Source organism: Eumetopias jubatus, unplaced genomic scaffold, assembly GCF_037043125.1.
Source record: "Eumetopias jubatus isolate StellerSeaLion01/CBP00866 unplaced genomic scaffold, mEumJub1_p1.0 scaffold_8, whole genome shotgun sequence".
NCBI classification, from domain to species: Eukaryota; Metazoa; Chordata; class Mammalia; order Carnivora; family Otariidae; genus Eumetopias; species Eumetopias jubatus.
In genome coordinates this window covers 37,805,909-37,827,291 of record NW_028274814.1, presented here as the reverse complement: position 1 = coordinate 37,827,291, position 21,383 = coordinate 37,805,909, and the positions used below count along the sequence as shown (strand labels likewise).

At 47.1% G+C, this 21,383-nt stretch overlaps 1 protein-coding gene across 2 annotated transcripts in view; it reads right to left on the bottom strand.

The window, feature by feature from the left end:
• The window catches only part of ADA2 (adenosine deaminase 2), a 28,423-nt gene extending 11,371 nt beyond the window's left edge, over positions 1 to 17,052 (bottom strand). The window contains exons 1-4 of one of the 2 annotated variants that reach the window (XM_028121079.2): positions 16,955 to 17,052; positions 12,186 to 12,515; positions 9,710 to 9,935; positions 8,263 to 8,473 (exon numbers count right to left, since the gene is read on the bottom strand). In XM_028121079.2, the coding sequence (XP_027976880.1) occupies positions 8,263 to 8,473; positions 9,710 to 9,935; positions 12,186 to 12,507 (759 nt within the window). In that variant the 5' untranslated portion in view covers positions 12,508 to 12,515; positions 16,955 to 17,052. Of the gene's footprint in view, positions 1 to 8,262; positions 8,474 to 9,709; positions 9,936 to 12,185; positions 12,516 to 16,909 lie in introns of both variants that reach the window. The other variant, XM_028121078.2, reaches the window with a different exon arrangement.
• Positions 17,053 to 21,383: the final 4,331 nt, after the last annotated feature.

Sequence of the window (21,383 nt, the reverse complement as noted above, 5' to 3'; positions counted from 1 at the left end):
AGAGCTCTTTGCCCTCCTCCTATCTGCCTACAAGCAGGACATAAACTGTCCGTGAAGGTGCTCCCCGTTCCATCTTCCACACCAGGAGAACAAGGCTTATCACTGGAGACAGAAGGTCAGCAATGACACGGGTCTGCACAAGCAGACCTTAGTAACGTAACCCTTATCTTCTATGAGTTTCCCCCATATATTTCCCTCCCCACAATTTACTGCCCCAGAAACCTAAACCCCTTTTCCTTTGTATCATCATTTCTCCATAATTTATCACCACTGGTTAAAATAGTGTATAAGCACCTGGCCTACCCACTTCTCTGGGTCTTCACTTTTTTCTACAAAGGCCTCCATGCACCCAAAAATTAAATATTAACATCAAATACAATGTGTATGCCTTTTCTCCTGGTTTTTTTTTTTTTTTTTTAGATTTTTACTTATTTATTTAACACAGAGAGAGAGCGTGCACAAGTAAGCAGAGGGAGAGGGAGAAGCAGGCTTCCCACTGAGCAGGGAGCCCGATGCGGGGCTCGATCCCAGGACCCCGGGATCGTGACCTGAGCGAAGGCAGTTGCTTAACCGACTGAGCCACCCAGGCACCCCTGCCTTTTCTCCTGTTAATGTGGCTTTTGTCAGTTTAATTTGCAGGCCCCCAAAACAGAACCTTAAGAGGGTAAATAAAGGAAAGTTACTTTCATCCTCTCCTACTTTACCACGGATTTTTTAAAGGAGAATTCCTGTCACTGATCAAGGGTTCAACAGACTTCCAGGCGCTCTGTTAGAATCTTCAGATCTTTGATGCCAAAAGAACCAATATCCTGTACCCCAGGAGTACTCAACATGTGGTAAGGAACCCCTATGGGTCCCCTAGACTTTTCCAGGCAGTCTGCAAAATCATAAACTCTCCTCATAAAAGTTTTAAGATGTTATTTGTCTTTTTCATTCTCATTCTCTCATGAGTATACAGAATTTTCCAGAAGTTGCATCATGTGTGACAAACACTGCTCTAACAAATAATGGATTGTGTGCTTGTGTAGTCTTGTGTTTTGAAATTTTCTCAGTTTTAATTTCTAATACAGGCTGGATTATACAGGATATAGTAGATATAATCCATATAAACAAAAGTCCTTTGGGATCCTCCAAAATTTTTGAGTGTCCAAGTTTGAGAACAATGCATTAAACCAACCTAGAATTGATACTTGAAGTTGTCTTGGCATTCCGCAGCTGATTTGCAGAAGGGAAGAACAGAATTCTTCCCCAGGCCTTGACTGCTGTGTCATTACTGAGTCCCCTGCCCAGACACACTGACTGGATTCTAAACAACCGACGGTAGGGTCGAGCTCCCTTGGATCTTCCCACCTTCCCTCCTATAGCAGCAGGGTAGGAGCTCCACAAATAAGCGTTAACTTAAAAGAAAAAAAAAGCGTTAACTTAAGAAGAGCACTGTCCACTAGCAGTTTCAAAAGTACTAAGCCCCAGGCAGCATGTTTTAGAGAAGGGACGAATAGATGGACATTGGGAGGGGTGGCCAGCACAGTAGTGCTAGCGGAACAGAAGGGAAACAAAAGAACCTTTAAAAAAAAACAACAACAGCAAATGACAATTCTGCTTAAAGGAAGATCCTTGGCATATTAAGCAAGTATGTACAGATATGCAAATGACACAGAGGCGAAATGGGGGCTTGCATATGGCTGGAGTACCATCAATTCTGTCACTCCAGTACTTACTGTGGGAGAATCTGGGACTCCTGCTTGCAGGGTTCCAATCCCACTGCCAGTTCCCATAGCATGGAGAGCCCCAAAGATGGAATCTGGTCCCTGGGGCTGCAGATGCCAGGGCCCTGTCTCTTGGTGCCTTAGTAAATCACTACCGGGGCTGCCCCTGTCTTGTGCTCCTGGGCCTCCGGCCCCTGGCCTAGAAACTGCAGGCTTTGTGGAAGCACCTAGGATAGGATCTGAACGCTCAAGAGCACCCCCATTTCAAGGAGCAAGAGACCCTTTTCACGGGGAGACCTGCAACTCCTCACAGCCTCACAGCCACTCCACTACTGGTTAGAACACTGCTGTGAAGCCAGGCATTTAAGGAAAGTTCTCAGCTAGTTAGGGGGTTCCTGGCAGCCTTCTGGGTTCTGGCTCCCAGTGGAGGTATGTTCTGCCCCAGTCAATCATACCTCCCAGGGTCACTGCAAGGATCAAATGAGTTAATATTTGTAAAGCACTCAGAAATGATAACTATTGGGGCGCCTGGCTGGTGCAGCTGGAAGAGCCTGTGACTCTTGACCTCGGGGTCATGAGTTTGAGCCCCCCGTTGGGTGTAGAGATTACTTAAAAAGATAAATGAAAACATATAAAAAAGAAATGATAAATATTAATAATAATGTTATTATTACCAATCTTATTATTACCAGATGTAGAAAAACAACACAAAGTCTGCAGTTATCCTAGGAAGATGAGTTAATATCTAAGAATTTAACAATTAGTAAGTACAAGTAGGTGGTGTCAGTCATTTATCGAAGACTATGTGATACAAAAGCTGCTATATCCATGTAATAAACCCCCTTGAGTTGAAAACATTGGATTCAATGTAGACTACCTCCATTTTCATTATAGTTTTTAATTGTGAAACTATAAAGTTGGCTATTTATACAAGATCACAAAGTTTTATTGTCTATATCATGGAATTATAGAATTTTGAAGCTGGAAGGAACCGAAGGGAAATGTGAAAGCAGACAGTTGCTCAAGGTCACACAATTAGTTTGTATCAGACCAGAAGCCAGGACTCACAATTTCTAACTCGCAATGCCACTCGAGCACCATGCATTTAATGTGCATTAACTGAGCTTCTATTATGTGTCAGGTAGTGCCAAGAGCCTTATGTCATAATCTCCTTTAATCTTCAAAACCACACTATCAGGTAAGTTCTCTTTTTTTTTTTTAAGATTTTATTTATTTGACAGAGAGAGACACAGCGAGAGAGGGAACACGTGCAGGGGGAGTGGGAGAGGGAGAAGCGGGCTTCCTGCAGAGCAGGGAGCCCAATGTGGGGCTTGGTCCCAGGACCCTGGGATCATGACCTGGGCCGAAGGCAGACGCTTAACGACTGAGCCACCCAGGTGCCCCAGGTAAGTTCTCATTTTACAAATGAGGATTTTGAGCTGAGAAAGATCAAGAAACTCAGTCCTATTGCACAGTGGGAGTGAGGGCTGAGGGGTCTGCTGAGTTACAGAATCTTGCTGACCCTGAGTGTCTCCGGTCAGCAGCCCTGTTCTTTTACCTTTATACTCCAGTGGCAGGTGGGGGTCTCAGCGTCTCAGCTCTGGCTGCACATTAGAATCACCTAGGGAGAGGGAGATGCCTGGGCCTCATCCCAGACTAATTAAATCAGAATCTCTGGGGTAGAAGCTGGTTGTTTTTATTTAACCTCCCCAGATGATTCTAATGTACAATGTACAGCTAGGGCTAAGAGCTACCATTTTTGTGGACTTGACAGACAAGTAAACAGCTTGATTACAGCATAGTAGGATAAGGGGAGCAGTTAAAAGGGTCCCCCAACCTCGCTTGTCAGCATTCTCGCAGAGTTACACCAGTAACAACAGACAATGGTCACTTCAGCAACGAGCCAGGTGGAATTTACAATGGAGGATCTGCCAAGAATCCAGGAAAAACCCTGGTGTTGGGAGTGGGCAGGCAAAGCCCGGGGAGCGTTGGTTATACAAGTGACAGCATCCAAGAAAACGTCTGGGAACGACCATCGTGGGTTCTCTGCCACTGACGTGTCTCTCTCCTAAGATCTCCTGTCAGGAAGTGCCAGCAGGGCAATCCCCTGTTGATAATCCTCTGGGGTCTTAGAAGATTGGCCAGACCCAGCCTGGGCCTCCGATTCTGGCCGTGGGGGAAGGGACTGGAGCCCGGGAGATAAGACCCGCCTAGCAACTGTTGCTAAAGGCAAGTAGCCTTTGTTATCAAGCATTAGTAACACAATAGGAGGCTGAGCAACCAGGATAGTCCATCAACATCATCCCAGGCCCTGAATTAGCCCCACAAGCAAGAAGGGGGAGGTTGTGCGGCTCAGCAAAAGAATTCCCGTGCAGTCGGTTTTTAGTTGTTAATGTGCTGATGGCTCCCCCACTCTGGCTAATGGGGGGCATTAAGGCACAGACTCTCTATTGCAAGAGGCCTTTGTTCCAGGGTCAGAGCAGAACAAATGGTCAAATCCCATCCCCCTCAGCCTCTCCAGAATCCCAAATCCCAGCAGCCCTCCACCTTCGTGGGGGGTGGGGAGCTGGCCGAGCGGGACAAGAGGTAAGCAGCAAGGCGGGGTCCCCAAGTGGAATGCCCCGGAGCCCACTCCTCGGCGGGGTAAGAAGGAAAGAGCCCCGCCGGAAAAGGGGAGGGTTGGAACCAGAGACTACCGCGTTCCCTCCAGCTTCTCAGCATCTTCCCTAAATGCTTCCCCTCTGGGCTCGAGATGAAAGTCATAGCCCTCAAAGCGACCAAGACCGAAAGCCTCTGTGATTTCCCCCTGCCTCCTCTCCCCTCCGCCCCCTAAGGCGCCCAGGGCTCTGCCAGGATGGATGGGCTACCTCCCCCAGGCTCCACACCGAGAAAGCCGCCAGGATTGTGCAACAGGAAGTGGCCCCCAGCAGGGGCCGGCACCACTCTGGGTGAAGCATCAGCTCAGCCAGTCCTAGGGGCTGTCTTTCCCCTCCGGAAGGACGAGACTCGAAGCCGGATGCCCTGCTCCAGCAGCTCCTTTTGAGATTGATCAAGCATGGCTGCCTCAATGCTCATAAAATCCAGCACCCTGGTCTCTATCCAGTCCTTACCACCAATGTGATCTTGGTCGAGCTCTCTGACCTTCCCAAGCCTCAGTTTCCACGTTGGTAAAACGCAAGCTTGCTATGCAGCTCAAGTGCTTTGGAAAGGTCAAGGTGCAGAAGGCCCTCGCTCCAAGTGTGGTCTGGGTCAGACCATCTGCATTAGAATCACTGGGAGGAGGGGAAGAGGCTAGTTAATTTTGCAGCTTCCTGACCCTACCCAAGAGCACAGAATTAGAATCCTGGAAGGTGGGGCCCAAACACGAATTTTAAAGAGCACCTCCAGATTATTCATATGAATAGCCAAGTTTGAGGACCACCATCAACAAGCACGATTATCACTACTGGTGCCTCTCAGCAGTGTAGACGTGGTGGCAGTCTGAAATACCTCACAATCTGACATAAATAAAGAGGCAACAAATACCAGGTGCTGGAAATCCACATTACCAGGAGACAAAGGCAGAGATGTGGACTGTCACAGTCCCGGGTCGGGGGTGAAGGAGGGGTTGGCGGACCTACAAACCAGTTTCAGTGGAACCCAGAGAGGAAGACTGGCTTAGATGGGATGGAGCCCATGCTTGGCGAGAAAAGGATTTTCCAGGCCAAATCATGGGAATAGATTGTTCTGGGACGTGCAATTTCTTCCACCTCACATAGGCCAGGCCCAATGCCAGCTCATCTCTTTTAGAAATTCTTCTCTCTCTCTCTCTCTTTTTTTTTTTTTTACGATTTTATTTGACAGAGAGAGAGCACAAGCAGAGGGAGAGGGAGAAGCAGGCCTCCCGCCGAGCAGGGAGCCTGATGTGGGGCTCGATCCCAGGACCCTGGGATCATGACCCGGGCCGAAGGCAGATGCTTAAGCAACTGAGCCACCCAGGCGCCCCTAGGAATTCTTCTCTTAATAGGTGGATGGACCCTCGCTTCCTGTAAAAGGATCATTTGTGTCCAGTCTTATCTACTCTGCTCACAAAACTGCTGAAAGCTCTACTGGGGGACAAAGGTCAGCCCCACTGCCCAAGAACTATACTCAGAGCTTTAACTACTAAACAAGCAGGCAGATCCTGAGGGAGATAGGCACCCTTAGCTGAGAGCCAACTCTTCAGGACGCTTCGGGACCCTCCAGGGCTGGCCTTGAGCTAACCTCAAGGAGGGTATTAACATATCTAAGGGGAAAGGTGGGTCGGTCCAGAGAGTTGAGCCTTGAGTAAGTTTGGTCTCAGATGGAGGGAAAGGGAGCCCTGACCCACAAACTGGAATTACTGGTTCTTGGGACAGGTGTATCCTTCATCAGAGGGTGGGTCATTGAACACTTGAGATCAAACTGGGGGCAGCAAAATCAGTTTAGGAATCCCAACAAGAACTGAAAAATTTTTTAGAATGCAAAAATATCACAATCTCTGTACATTGTGTTGTTTCATAAAATGTTTCATAGATACATATGGATACATGTGGAAACATTGTCTTCAATAAAGGCAATTTATTGTAGCATTCCCCTCCCCACCCCCGCCCCGGGAAAGGGGATAATTTTCATCAGATTTTCCAAAGATTAAGTACGCTGTTACGGACTCTCTTAAATTCTCAGAGCCCAATGACAGGGCTTTTTAGGGCTCTGGCTCACCAACATCCTTCTAGCTATAACTTGGCTTCAGAAAAGGCTAAGATTTGCCTTCAAGGAGAGAGAACTTCCCAGTCAAGAAACGTAAGTGTCTGGTCTAATAGTTTTCTCCAAAAACCAGCATTCTGACTTTTTATATATATATATATATTTTTTTTTAAGATTTTATTTATTTATTCATGAGAGACAGAGGGAGAGAGAGAGAAGCAGAGGGAGAAGCAGGCTCCCAAGGAGCAGGGAGCCCAATGCGGAACTCGATCCCAGGACCCCGGGATCATGACCTGAGCCAAAGGCAGATGCTTAACCATCTGAGCCACCCAGGCGCCCACATTCTGACTTTCTTATTTATACTTCTGTCTCTTATGAATTTGGTCAATATGTTTCGGTCCTCTGGAGTTCTATCACTTCTGAGTGTACAAAGAATAACATTTCTGAGCCTATAAAGACCATGGAATATGGTAACAAAGCCAAAATGATGCCACCCTGTGGGCCTTGCCACAAACTTGAAGGTCACTCACCAAGGCATTTGTATGCTCAACAAATATTTCAATGAATAAGCAGACTAGTTAGGATACAATATAGGGGAGGGCTCTACACAAAGGTCATGTTCTCCAAGCCACTTAAAATCTTTAACCAGCTCAAACTCTTTGTCAGCCCACCAAATGGAACATTCAGAAATCCTGCCCACTCCCACAACACCCAAATCCCTCCCACAAAACTTCAGGGAACTTCTGTCCAACAGACATCCCAAAGGAATGGTCCAGGAGTATCTGATCACCTGGGGCTCTCTCCTCAATAAGGCGTCCCCTAACTGGGAGACCATCCTCACTTTCTCCTTCTATAATGGCTCCTCCTCAGCCCATTTTGTGAATTTTCTATCCTGTTTCTGTTTGCAGGGCCCCTTTCTTGGCCCGCTCCTCTTTTCAACTCACAGCTTCTGTGGGAACCTCATCCCTCTGACAGTTTTAAGGATTCGACATTCTGCAGACAGATGTCAAACATCTGTTCCCAGGCTAGAACTGTCCTCTGGGGCCTCCAAAGCCACGTATTCAACCACTTCCTAGACATCTTTGTAGGGCTGTCTCATAGACACCTCCAACTCTACAGGTTCAAAACCAAAATTTCTATTCTCCCTCCCCATCCTGCTCCTCCTCTTACTTCCCCATCTCCGTCAATGTCACCACCAGTCAACTCAACTCAAGTCCAATGCCAGCCAGTCACTGTAGAGTCCTCAACCCCACATGGTCAGTCAGGAAGACCTCTAGAGTCCTCCTTCAGCACACTGCCCATCTCCTCCTCCTCGTTGCTCTTGTCCCCCTGGCCTTGTCATCTCACACCTGCTTTTCCCTGCTCTACCAGCCTCCGTCCCCACCTCACTCACTGGGCAACCCTCACACTGCGGTCCATTCTCCCCAGTGCTACCAGGGCGATCCATTCGCCAGAACCATCAGCTGTCCCAGGATTAAGAGCACAGTCTTGAGAGATTCTGGGAAGCTAAATTTTGATATGAAAGGAGACAGGTCAAGAAAGGTCCAGGCATGAGGCACTGCTCAGAGTCCAAGGCCAGGGAACCCTGAGCATCCAGGAGGCACAGTATATCCAGGAGGTGAGAAGTGGGGGTCATGAGAGAAGGGGGTACAAGGTGGATGTTCAGTTTTGCGGGGACCAGCCAAGTGTAGTGCAGGTTCCCTTGCTCATGGGGGCTCCTGGAAAGACACATGTCCCATTTGGGATAAAACCAGCATCCAGTCCTATACCAGTACAAGGGTGGGAAGCCTGTGAGGACCTACAGGGTGAGATCTGAAAGTCAAGTCAAAGCAGAGGAAAGAGGTGGGCTCACCGGGAACAGCATGGCTCTGAGCTCCAGGTAGAGCACATTGTCCTGGTAGAACTCCTCCAGGGCCTGGAAGACATAGTCTCTGAACACTGGTGCATAGTGGACAAGGCCAGAGATTGTGAAGAAGATCGTTTGAAACTTGGACCAGACGATATTTTGGTTTGCATAATCCACGTCGGGGTTCTCAGTCATCAGAGTGAAATTCTTTAGCAGTCTGTCCAGGACACAAAGGGGGTAAATTGAGGAGGTGTGTCTCAAGCCATCACCTTCAGGTGCCTGCAGGATTCCTGCCCACCTTGCTTCTCCTGCCAGAAGCAAACCCAGATGCATCATAGTGAACAATGATGAGAAGCCAGGGGAAGCACACTGGGTTCTCTGGTGGAGGCCCCTCCATGAGACCCACTTTGTGCTCCTCAGGACCCAGCTCAGGTGGGATGTTCCCACCAGCCAGGCTCTCCTGCTCCCCTCCATATGCTTAGCCAGTCTGGCCCCATTGTACTTACATCCTAGACCAAGCTCTCTTCGGGGGCGTTATGCACCGAACCGTATCCCCCTAAAATCCGTATGTTGAAGTCCTCACCCTCAATATGACTATATTTGGAGATAGGGCCTTTCTGGTGGTAATTAAGGTTAAATGAGGTCATAAGGGTGGGGCCCACATAGAATAGGACTGGTGTCAGGGACACCAGGAGCGCACACACACAGAGGAAAGGCCATGTGAGGACAGACAGCAGTCTGTAAGCCAAGGACAGAGGCCTCAGGAGAGACCAAACTTGCCAGGATCTTGATCTTGAACGTCTAGCTTCCAAACCAGTGAGAAAATAAATTTCTATTGTTTAAGCCACCTGGTCTGTAGTATTCTGTTATGGCAGCCCCAGCAAGCTAATACAGGAGGTATGATGGAAATACGGGGACTACATGACCCAGGCTTCGCCCCTGAGTAGCCACATACTAGCTGTGTGGCCTTGGTCAGCTTCCTTAACCATGCTGAGCTTCACGTTTCTTATTCGTAAAGGGCAGTAAGCTCACAAAAGCACTCTATAGATGGTTCTATGATGAAAACAGTTATTACTTATAATATCACTTTACAAGTGTGTTAGGAAGTTGCTCTATCACATTTTCAAGGTGTTCCCTCACAAATGCACTGTCATTATTCCAGGAGCTGGGCTTTTCATCTTTCTGATATTAAGCATTTAGACAAATTTCATCTGATGCAACAACAGTGTTACTGTTAATACCTCTTACAGATCAAATTGGATTTTAAATGAACCAGGAACTTGCTATTTGAATGCTTCTGTGAAGCAAAGTATCTTGTAAAGTTAAAAGAAAAAGCCTCCTGATTTTTTTTAAGGCCAGATTTGCATATACAGGTTTGCACCAAGGAAGACACACCCGCACACCACCCGCTACTTATGATGAGCGAGACACATTCTTTCCCAATCACACTCACCCGTTGTCAAACTCAGTGACGTTCTGAATCTCCTTTCGATACTTCTCCAGCAAAACCCACTCTGAACACTCTGCTGGCATTGGGGTGGGGGGTGTTGGATAAGCAAATTTGAACTTCAGGGCCCCCTTCGGGGTGATACAGAAGTGGCAGTGGGGCCTATAGGTGACATTCTTCACCAGCCAGTTCATGCTCAGGATGCCGAAGTCATGGACGTGTAAGGCAGCCCCTGGAAAGGGAAGAAGGACGGGGGTGAGCGTAAGGCAAAAGAGGTGAAGTCCACATTCCAAGGGCACAGGGGCCACGAGGACAGTAGCTGGACAAGAAGTGAGAAGCACAAGGATGTCTATCTGGTGGAGTTCCTTGGAAATGCCCATGACACACCATCCCCACTCTGGCGCAAAGACCTTCCAGGCCTCTGTGTGCCTTTGTCTTCCCGGGCTGGCCCAAGCCTTCCCTGCTCTGGTGTAGGAAGGGAGCTTCACTCGCTAGTCAGAAGCATGGTGACCTCATTCAAGAGAGGAAGCCTGATGGGGCGGGGGAGCCTCAAGCTTGGATTCAGAAGACTGGGGTTCAAGTTGGGCTCCATCTCACCACCCAACACTGTGTGAAGGGTTGTAATAGGAAGGAGCCTCAGCCCCTGCCCCCAACCTGGTCCTGATCGTCTCAGCCTGCTCCCCTACGCCCGACACGCCGCGTTTGCATTCCCTGCTTCTGGCCCGCATCTAGGCAGCTTCTGGCCCGCAGGTGCCTTCCATGCCCCATGCTTCTTTCAGACCTGACACCAATTTCAACTCCGAGCTCCTCAAGGCACAGTATACACTGTCACTCTGCTCTTCTTGCTCCATCTTAGCTCCTGGCCTTGACACTGGTTGCTTAGGGGTCCCAGCTGTGTGAGCTTTGGCAGGTCACCCTGTCTAAACCTTATGTTCTCCATCAAGTGGAGAGGTTACTTTACCAACCTGACAGTTTTTTTGTTTAGTCTGTTTATTTCTAACATTAAAATAAAAGAGGTATAGAAAAGTCCTTGGGGTGCCCGGATGGCTCAGCTGGTTAAGCGTCCAACTCTTGGTTTCAGCTCAGGTCATGATATCATGGGGTGGTGAGATGGAGCCCCACATTGGGCTCTGTGCTCAGCAGGGAGTCTGCTTGGGATTCTCTCCCTCTGCCCCTTCCCCACTCATACACATGTGTGTGTGCTCTCCCTTTCAAATAAACAAATAAAGATTCATTTATTTATTTGAGACAGAGAGAGCAAGCATGCACGCACAAGTGAGCGGGGGGTAGGCAGAGGGAGAGGGACAGGCAGACTCCCTGCTGAGCAGGGAGTCCGATGTAGGGCTCGATCCCAGGACCCTGGGATCATGACCTGTGCTGAAGGCAGATGCTTAACGACTGAGCCACCCAGGCATAGCTAAACAAATCTTTAAAAAAAGAAAAGTCCTTGTAAGCTGCAAACTGCTATTTGCATGTGCAGGATTGTAATTATTTTATTATTCATAGAAATGTAAATATACTGGGGCGCCTGGGTGGCTCAGTGGATTAAGCGTCTGCCTTCGGCTCAGGTCATGATCCCAGGGTCCTGGGATCGAGCCCCACATCACGTTCCCTGCTTGATGGGCAGCCTGCTTCTTCCTCTCCACTGCTTGTGCTCTCTCATGTGCACAAATAAATAAAATCTTATTTTTCTCAAATAAATAAAATCTTAAAACAAACAGAAATGTAAATATACTATAGACATACCATACTAGAAATGCCCGTTCATACCATACCCTGTTGGGTACCTTAGCCACTGAGAAAGGGCAGAAGAGGCAGATGCGAGAAAAGATGTGAAGGGAGCAGTAGGTCCTATTGGGCCCACATACTCCCGTATGTGCGGATGCATCCACTTCATCAGGGAAGACGGTAATGCCCAGCCCCCACTCCCTCCTGTCTCTGAGGCAGAGTCCCCTCCCAAGCAGGGTTTTTGGTTTCCAGGGTAAACCAGCAGCCACTTTGGACCACGCCCTTCCCAGTTTGCCAAGGAAGAACAAAGGTGGGCGCCTGGGTGGCTCAGTTGGTTGGGCGACTGCCTTAGGCTCGGGTCATGATCCTGGAGCCCCGGGATCGAGTCCCACGTCGGGGGTCCCTGCTCAGCGGGGAATCTGCTTCTCCCTCTGACCTTCCCCCCTCTCATGTACATTCTCTCTCTCAAATAAATAAATAAAAAATCTTAAAAAAAAAAAAAAAGGAAGAACAAAGGTGCAGAGTGGGGTTCTCGCCGCTCCATTTATTTATTTTTATTTTAAAGTAGGCTCCACACGCAGTGTGGGGCTTGAACTCACAACCCTGAGATCAAGAGTCACACGCTCTACGGGCTGAGGCAGCCCGTGCTCCTCACAGCTCCCTTTAGAACAACAGCTCCAGTAACAATGCTAGCTCTAACTTTTGTTCCCCCTACCTACCCAGCACCCCCAAACCACCCTCTCCAAGCTTCTACCTTTTGGCATCTTCTTCAGGAGATTAAACACCTCACTTTTCTCGATGAGATCCTTGGCCTGGAAGAAGTGCATGCTGGGAGGGAAATTCTGGCTCTTCATGGCCTGTGCCACCTCGGCCTTTTTGAGGGCCATGAGCCTCCCGTTAGCCAGCTCCTCCTGCTCGGTCAGCACCAGCTGCCCCCCCAGCTGCATCATCTTCTCTCTCATCAACAGCTGCACTCGTGCTTCATCTGTGGATACGGCTGAGCAGGAGAAAGGCATCGCTGCCACCAAAAGCAGGGAGAGCAGGGCTGGCCGCCCTGGCGGGCCACCCATGGACATTGGGATGCCTGGAAGAGGAAATTGCTCACATAGAAACCCAACAGGGCTAAAGAAGGGAGTAGGTTAGTGAAAATCTACAGATTTAAATGTTAAACTCTGATTTTCCTTCTCCCACTCTGTTCTCAGAATACCAGGAGGCAGCATACTGAAGGATTCTCCAAGCCCGCAGAGAAAAGACCTCCAGGTACAGACCGGAAGGGGTTTCCCAAAGAATAAGTCACCATGAGCCATCCTTGAAAAAAGTGGAGTTTTTCAGTTAGGGAGCCCTGTTCACACATAGAGGAGGACACTGCAATCAGATTTTCAGTGTTTCACTTTTAAATATCGTCAGAGAGCAACAGATCACAAGGCATATAAAGAAAGCCTCCAACATGGTAAAGAAACTTAAGAAAAAAAACACAGAGAGAAGGAAACAAAGGGAAAGAGAGACAATGCAGGAAATAAAAGAAAACTTCAAAAAAGCCATACTTAATATCCTAAGAAGGATACGAAAAGATACTGTGTCCATAAAACAACTATGGGGAATTATAAAAATATATATAATTTTTTATATTTTGGCCGGCTGGCTCAGTCTGTAGAGCATGCAACTCTTGGTCTTGGGGCTGTGAGTTCAAGCCCCACATTGGGTGTAGAGATGACCTAAAAATTAAAAAAAAAATAGGGGCACCTGAGTGGCTCAGTCAGTTACTAAGCATCTGCCTTCAGCACAGGTCATGAGCCCAGGGTCCTGGGCTCATGCTCAGCGGGGCTCCCTGCTCAGCGGAGAGCCTGCTTCTCCCTCTCCCTCTGCTGCTCTGCCTGCTTGTGCTCTCACTCTCTCTCTCAAAAAATAAAAAAAATAAATTAAATAAATTAAAAAATAGAATGAGAAAACGCTTTTAGAAATTAAAAATACATGGTGATAGGTATTAAAGAGGGCACGTTCTGCGTGGAGCACTGGGTGTCATACACAAACAATGAATCATGGAACACTACATCAAAAACTAATGATGTAGGGCGCCTGGGTGGCTCAGTTGGTTGAGCGACTGCCTTCGGCTCGGGTCATGATCCTGGAGTCCCGGGATCGAGTCCCACATCGGGCTCCCTGCTCAGTGGGGAGTCTGCTTCTCCCTCTGACCCTCTTCCGTCTTCTGCTCTCTATCTCTCATTCTCTCTCTCTCTCAAATAAATAAATAAAAAATCTTTAAAAAAAACTAATGATGTAATGTATGGTGATTAACATAACAATAAAAATTTAAAGAAAAAAAATACAAAAGCTGAGAGGCACCTGGGTGGCACAGTTGGTTGAGTGTCCGGCTCTTGGTTTTGGCTCAGTCGTGGTCTCAGGGTTGTGAGAATGAGCCCTACATCGGGCTCCACGCTCAGTAAGGAATCTACTTAAGATTCTCTCTCCTAGGACACCTGGGTGGCTCAGTCAGTTAAGTGTCTGCCTTCAGCTGAGGTCATGATCCCAGGGTCTGGGACTGAGTCCCACATCGGGCTCCCTGCTCAGTGGGCAGCCTTCTTCTCCCTCTGCCTGTCGCTCCCCCTGCTTGTGTTCTCTTGTGCTCTCTCTCCAACAAATAAATTTTAAAAACCATTTAAAGGGCGCCTGGGTGGCTCAGTTGGTTAAGCGACTGCCTTCGGCTCAGGTCATGATCCTGGAGTCCCGGGATCGAGTCCCGCATCGGGCTCCCTGCTTGGCAGGGAGTCTGCTTCTCCCTCTGACCCTCTTCCCTCTCGTGCTGCTCTCTATCTCTCTCATTCTCTCTCTCCCAAATAAATAAATCTTTTAAAAAAATAAAAATAAAAAAATAAAAATAAAAATCATTTAAAAAAAAAGATACTCTATCCCTCGCCCTCTGCTCCCCCCATTCTCTTTCTCTCAAATAAATAATCTTTTTAAAAATACAAAAGCTGAAATTTTAAAAATTTATTAGCAATATTACAAGATGGAATTTCTTTTGGAAATTAGGACAAAATAAGAGAGAAACAAATGATAGGATTATTGGCTCAGGAAACCCAACCCCAAATAACAGACATATTAGAAGGAAAAAGAAAAAAGAAGAGAAAAAAAGTAAATAAATAATAGAAGAAATTGGGCCACAAAAGAAGACCTGAATCCCTGGTTTAATGAGGCTTGTTGAGTTCCTAGCATAGCACAACAACTGCTCAATGGCCACACCAAGATATATCATCTTGATATTTCAGAACATTAGCACTAAAAGATGCTAAAATCTTCTAGAGAGCAGCTAGTCCAGGTTAGCAGTGAACAAGGATTTAAGGGCAGAAAGAAAGAAACTTGCCTCTATCGGGTCTCCTCATGCCAGGCACTATGTTAGGACTTTGTTAGGTCATTTATTTGAATCACACTTAAGAATTACAGGGCGCCTGGCTGGCTCAGTGAGAGGAGTGTGTGACTTTTTTTTTTTTTTAAGATTTTTATTTATTTATTTGACAGAGAGAGAGAGAGCGAGGGAGGGAACACAAGCAGGGGGGAGTGGGAAAGGGAGAAGCAGGCTCCCCACCAAGCAGGGAGCCCGATGCGGGGCTCGATCCCAGGACTCTGAGATCATGACCTGAGCCGAAGGCAGTCGCTTAACCAACTGAGCCACCCAGGCGCCCCGTGGAGCGTGTGACTCTTGATCTCAGGGTTGTGAGTTTGAGCCCCATGTTGGGTATAGAGAGTACTTAAATATATATATATATATATATATACTTATATATATATATACTTATATATATATATACTTATATATATATATACTTATATATATATAAAATATATAAAAGAATTGTTTCTGCATACTTGAAAGTATGATACGGTATCCTGGAAAGAATTAAGGCTATAAATTGGAAGACCTCAAGATCAGTCCCAAATTAGTATGTCTTTAACCATGAGACCTTGGGCAAACTGCTTAATATTGATGAGTCTCAATTTTCTCACCTGTGAAAAAGATGAATTACACTAGATCAGTGGCCCTCAAAGTGTGATACAGGTATCATCAGTGATACAAGATACCAATGTTTAGGTTGAATAAAGAAATTTAAAAATAAGTTAATTGAAAGAAAGATATTGAGTAGGGGTGCCTAGGTGGCTCAGTCAGTTAAGCGTCTGCTTTTGGCTCAGGTCATGATCTCACGATCCTGGGATGGAGCCCCATGTCAGCTTCCCTGCTCAGTGGGGAGTCTGCTTCTCCCTCTCCCTCTCCCCCTGTTTGTGCTCTCTCTCTCTCTTTCTCTCTGGCTCACTCCTTCTCTCAAATAAATAAATAAATTTTTTTTTAAAGAAAGATATTAAGTAAATAGAGATGCAGGGATATGACAAAGGTGAAAAGCTTGCTAATCATTGGAACACAATATATCCCAGGTTCTTTCCAGGGCTAACATTCAATTATTCTAAGCTACATCAGATACCAAGACGGAATTTTCAGAAGGAACTGGATACTATTTACTCTAATACCACAGCTATGGTAGGGGCTGTACCTTCCTAATCAGAGAGTTGGACTTTTGAAAAACCCCTGCAACTTCATCAAGGCTTCGAACCTCTCTTCAGACTACAGTGTTTGCCAACAGCTAAAAGAGGAGAGTGACATTTATGTCACCTTCCCACCCATCCCATGCTGCATCCTCCAATCAATGGCCCCAGCCCCTTTTCCCTCTCTCCTTACTCACACATAGCAGAAGCCACTAAGTTCCACAATCTCCACCCTCTCCTCTCCGCAGACCCCAGAAGTAGTTGTGTGGCCCAGCATCTAGGGACTTTCCCTGGTCTGACAGACAAAAGTTTATCTAACACCCGTCCTGGCCAAAGCTGGCTGAGCATCAGGAAAAATAATCCCTGTAACACTTGTCGCTAAACTTACTTCATCTCTTTCCTCATGAAAAGTGTCTTTTACTTTTATTTTTTTTAAGATTATTTATTTATTTGACAGAGAGCGACACAGCGAGAGAGGGAACACAAGCAGGGGGAGTGGGAGAGGGAGGAGCAGGCTTCCCGCGGAGCACGGAGCCCGATGCGGGGCTCGATGCGGGGCTCGATGCGGGGCTCGATGCGGGGCTCGATGCGGGGCTCGATGCGGGGCTCGATGACGGGGCTCGATCCCAGGACCCTGGGATCACGACCCGAGCCGAAAGCAGACGCTTAACGACTGCGCCACCCAGGTGCCCCTGTCTTTTACTTTTAAAAGAGGGTGCATGAAGACTCTCTAGTTTGGTCCCAGAGTAAGAACAAAGAAGCAGGCCATGTGCACCTGTAACTCTGAGCCAATGTCCTTGGGTCCACGACCATTTTCAAAAGCCTGTTGTGGAGCAAGGCTATGCATTCCTCCCCACTGGAAGGCACAAACCTGCTTCAGGTTGGGGGCAGGGAGGGCTGCCAGCAGGTAAACAGAGCCCAAGTGCCTGCGTCCCAGCTACCTACCGGAGCCTCACGAGCTAGACTCCCAGCCCAGCGGATCCCAGGTACCTCAGAGCAGCTCCAGAAACTGCAGACTGTTCGCCGAGTCCCCTGACAGCTGGGTCAGAAGCACCAGAAAACCTCACCATCCCGTTTTCACTTCCTGTCAGGGCAGGTTTCACTTCCTCCCAGCCTCATGTTGCTCAGGGCCTCCAAAGGGAGGCAAGGAAGACAGGGTCTGGCAGAGCCGAGGCAGCAAGTGGGCCTGAGAGTATGGGTTCACATGTGTGTGTGCCTGTGTGCACGCCTGTGTGCTCGTGCGGTGATTTGTGTGTGTGTTTGTATGTGGTCATGTGCATGTGTGTGGGGGTTATGTACATCTTTACGTGCATGTGCATGTGTGTGGGGGGGTTATGTATGTGTCTGTGAGGAAGTTACATGCATGTTTGTGTGTGTCTACGTGTTTGTGTGAGTTTACGCACATGTGTGGGCTTCTGTATGTTTGGGGGGAGGATATGTGTGTGTGTGTGTTTGTTTTTGAGGTGTCTTTGTAGGGTCCAGAGCCTAGTTTTAGACAACAAGCACCACGTGGAGGCACTCCAACATCTGCTGATGCACTTTGGGAATCATAGCTTTCCTCCAAATGTGATTGTGAATTGTGGGGCAACCTTCTGAACAGAGGGTGAAAAGGTAGATATAAAAGAAGGTAAATGATTTAAGGGGAAAATACACAGATCTGGGGGCAGGACAGTTGAGGAAGTAGGGAGGTGTGAGGCAAGAGCAAGGGGGCAGGGAGGACGGGCAAGAAGGCAAGAGGCAGAAGGCTCCAGAGGAAGAGCAGAGTGGGACCAGGCCCTGATACCTAGACGCTGGAGTCAGGCCTATGGCCTTTTGCAGCTGTGTGGCCTTAGCTGTGTTATTTAAACTCTCTATACTTTGGAGTCCTCATCTGAAAATGGAGGTCTAAAAGCAATGACGACACAGGGTCCACTGTGAGAATGTATGCAAAGTCTTCAGTGCATAGTAAGTTCTCAAGAAATAGCAGCCATTACTACTATCAGAAATAACTATTGTGACATATCGTCCAAGTCGTGTGAGACCGTACCAGTGACTTCTGCGATACACGCCCGCCTGCTCCACAGACTTGTCGAGTACCCCTCCTTCCCAGGCCCCTCTCAAGGCCTTCTGCACCAGAGCCACCCACAAACACCCCAGCACTTCCACTTCTGCTGTTCCTAAACGTCTGGAACCTTGGGGCCCTGTGTCATCATCTTCTCCAAAAAGTAAAAAGGTCACCCGTTTCATAAACAAGAAGAAATCCAAAAGTGAAAATACAGAGGAACTAGCAATTCCCTCATCACAAGTTCAAGATTAATTTTTTTACAAGTCTGTGCAATCGGAAGAAACAAACAAGCCGCAAAGACAGACTAAACTGACCTACAGAAGGGTAGGAAGGGAAAAATCACCAATTTTGAACATAAATCATTAGGAGATTTTTTAAGATACTAGAGCTAAAGGTAGAGCTTTTCTTTCCAAAAGCTTTGGTTAAAAGTAAGAGCTAATGTTCACATCGCAAAGGATTGGCTCTGGAGACTCTGGCTCATGACTTGGCCGGGAAGTGCAGAGCCAGGGGAGGGCTGTGGGTCTTGAGGCTGGAGTTATTGCCTCAGGCCGAAGCTACTTGGGCCAGGGGAGTGGAGGACCCAGATGTTGAGACAGAAGCAGAGGGGGAATGGCTGGGGGCGCACACCAGGATCAGAAACATTGAAGCGAAGCAGGGTCAGACCAGGAGACTCAGCAGGACCTGCAAACCTCTTGGTCTTCGGAGCCATCAGCCTCCTCAGGGGTGTGGCAGTAAGCACGTCTAGCAGAAGAGGTATGCCGTCTGACAACAGCAAGCCACGGTGCAAAACGGTGAGGCCGTTCTGGAAGGATATTCTGCCAACTGCAGAGACTGTAAAATATGGAACAGGGCTCTGCTTTTTATGCTTTATTGAAGACAACCATCAGAAGCAGAACTGGCCCTGTTTCAGAATCTAAAAAATCTACAGGGTAGAAAAATGGAACCAATGTGTCTTTTAGTAATTTCAAAGCTTAACCTAAATGGAATGAAGTCTGATAGGACAGGCGGGTTATGCCCCCAAAACTGGAGACAAGGAGAGGTTTTCAGAATTAAAGATGGTGTATGGCTACAAAAATATTTGAGAGGTATTTTCATTAGAACAGTGCTTTCTCCCATCAATGCCATGAATTATATGCCGTTGCTGTGTGTAACCTACAGCAAACTATAGGAGAGCTACCTATGGTGGAAGGTTTTGAAGTGCTGGAAATACCACTTCAAAAGAAGATAAATAAGGATCTCTGACCCCAGAGTTTAAAAAAATGAAATAATAATAGCTAAAATTTATTGAGAATTATATATATTTACTAATTTAATCCTTGCAGTGATCTTATAAGGTAGGGACTATTGCTAGCTCTCCTTGACCAGTGAGTGCACCGAAGCACCTGGATGGAGGTTGGTGACTTGCCCAAGGTCACACAGCTGGACCTGCACTTTCCACCTACAGCCTTCCCTGGTAGCAAGGAAACAGAGGTCTTCAAGGTGGTGGCGAGCCACTGGTGTGGGAGAGCACCCCTCAAGACAGAAGGGCAGATCCCTGGAGGAGAGCCCAATTCGCAAAGATGGGACACAGGAACAGATATTACCGGGTATAAGATGATTTTTCTAGATCCTGGGAGCTTGTGCTTTTAATAGCCAAAGTTTTTCAGGAAGCAAAAAATTAGCTCTTTCAAGAAATTGCTGCGTGATTTTGAAAAAAAAACTCAACATCTATGAGCTTAATGCCTTTATCTGCAATAAGGGAAGAATAACATGTACTTCCTACTAAGTTTTTTAACCAAGTAAGTTTGTGTGCGTTAAATAATACCCATGAAAATATTTCTTTCTCTCTCTCTCTCTCTCTTTTTTTTTTTTTTTTTTAGGGAGAGAGAGAGCACAAGAGGTGGAAGAGGAGGTAGAGGGAGAGAGAGAGAATCTTAAACCGGCTCCACGATCAGCATGGAGCCCCATGTAGGGCTTGATCTCACAGCCCTGAGATCATGACCTGAGCTGAAGTCAAGAGTCGGATGCTTAACCGACTGCACCACCCAGGTGCCCCTTAAGATTTTATTTTTTTAAGTAATCTCTACACCCAACATGGGGCTTGGACCCTCAATCCCTAGATCAAGACTCACATGTCCTACCGACTGAGCCAGTCAGGCGCTTCCAAACTAGACCTATTTAAACAAAAAAAACAAAACCTCTAGAGCTACAGACATTCTTTCCGAACTCTCTTTAGCAGAGCACTGCAGATTTCTTTGGGGGAAGAGAAACAGTTTCTAGCTTAGTTAAGGATGGCGTACCCTACTAAAAATGAAGATAATACTGAAATTTTGCACACTTAACAATACTTTTCCCCTACTAGTCTCTCAGACATCAGCAACCAGTTTCATACCACAGTGAAGAAAAGGGAAAAGCCTCCCCTGGGGCTTTCACCAGCCACTAATAATAGCCCTAAAGATACTGACAGAGACTTACCAGATCACTTTATAGCACAAGGGATGGCCAACAACCACCCCTCCCCCACATACACAGGGCTTATAGCATTCTCTTATTATCCCACTCTTTTTTTTTTTTAAGATTTTATTTAGGGGCACCTGGGTGGCTTAGATGGTTAAGCATCTGCCTTCGGCTCAGGTCATGATCCCAGGGTCCTGGGATCGAGTCCCGCATCGGGCTTCCTGCTCCTTGGGAGCCTGCCTCTCTCTCTGCTTCTCTCTCTCTCTCTCTCTCCCCCTCAACGTCTCTCATGAATAAATAAATAAAATCTTAAAAAAAAATATTTTATTTATTTATTTGACAGACACAGCAAGAGCAGGAACACAAGCAGGGGGAGTGGGAGAGGGGGAAGCAGGCTTCCTGCAGCGCAGGGAGCCCAATGCGGGGCTCAATCCCAGGACCCCAGGATCATGACCTGAGCCGAAGGCAGACGCTTAACAACTGAGCCACCCAGGCGCCCCTCTTTTTTTTTTTTAATATTTTATTTACTTATTTGAGAGAGAAAGAGACAGAAACAGCAACAGAGATCAGAGTGGGAGGAGGAGAAGCAGGCTCCCAGCTCAGCAGGGATCCCGACCCTGAGATCATGACCTGAGTTGAAGGCAGAGGCTTAACCGACTGAGCCACCCAGCCGCCCCTACCTCACTCTTAAATATAGGTAGACATCCAGGAGCCGCTACATTTGAGGTATGCTATTTTCTGACAGAGCAAAAAGTATCTTGGAAGAAAGAGAATGGGAGAGAGACGAAAACTCCATTTAATATATTAGTATCAGAGACGTAAGAGAAGATATCATACCCATGAAACAAGGACAGGTTGTTATAAAGAATAGTCAAAGAGTGAAAACTAACTCGGCACAAATGATGGATAGGAAAAATGAAAAACTACAGAAAAATTGAA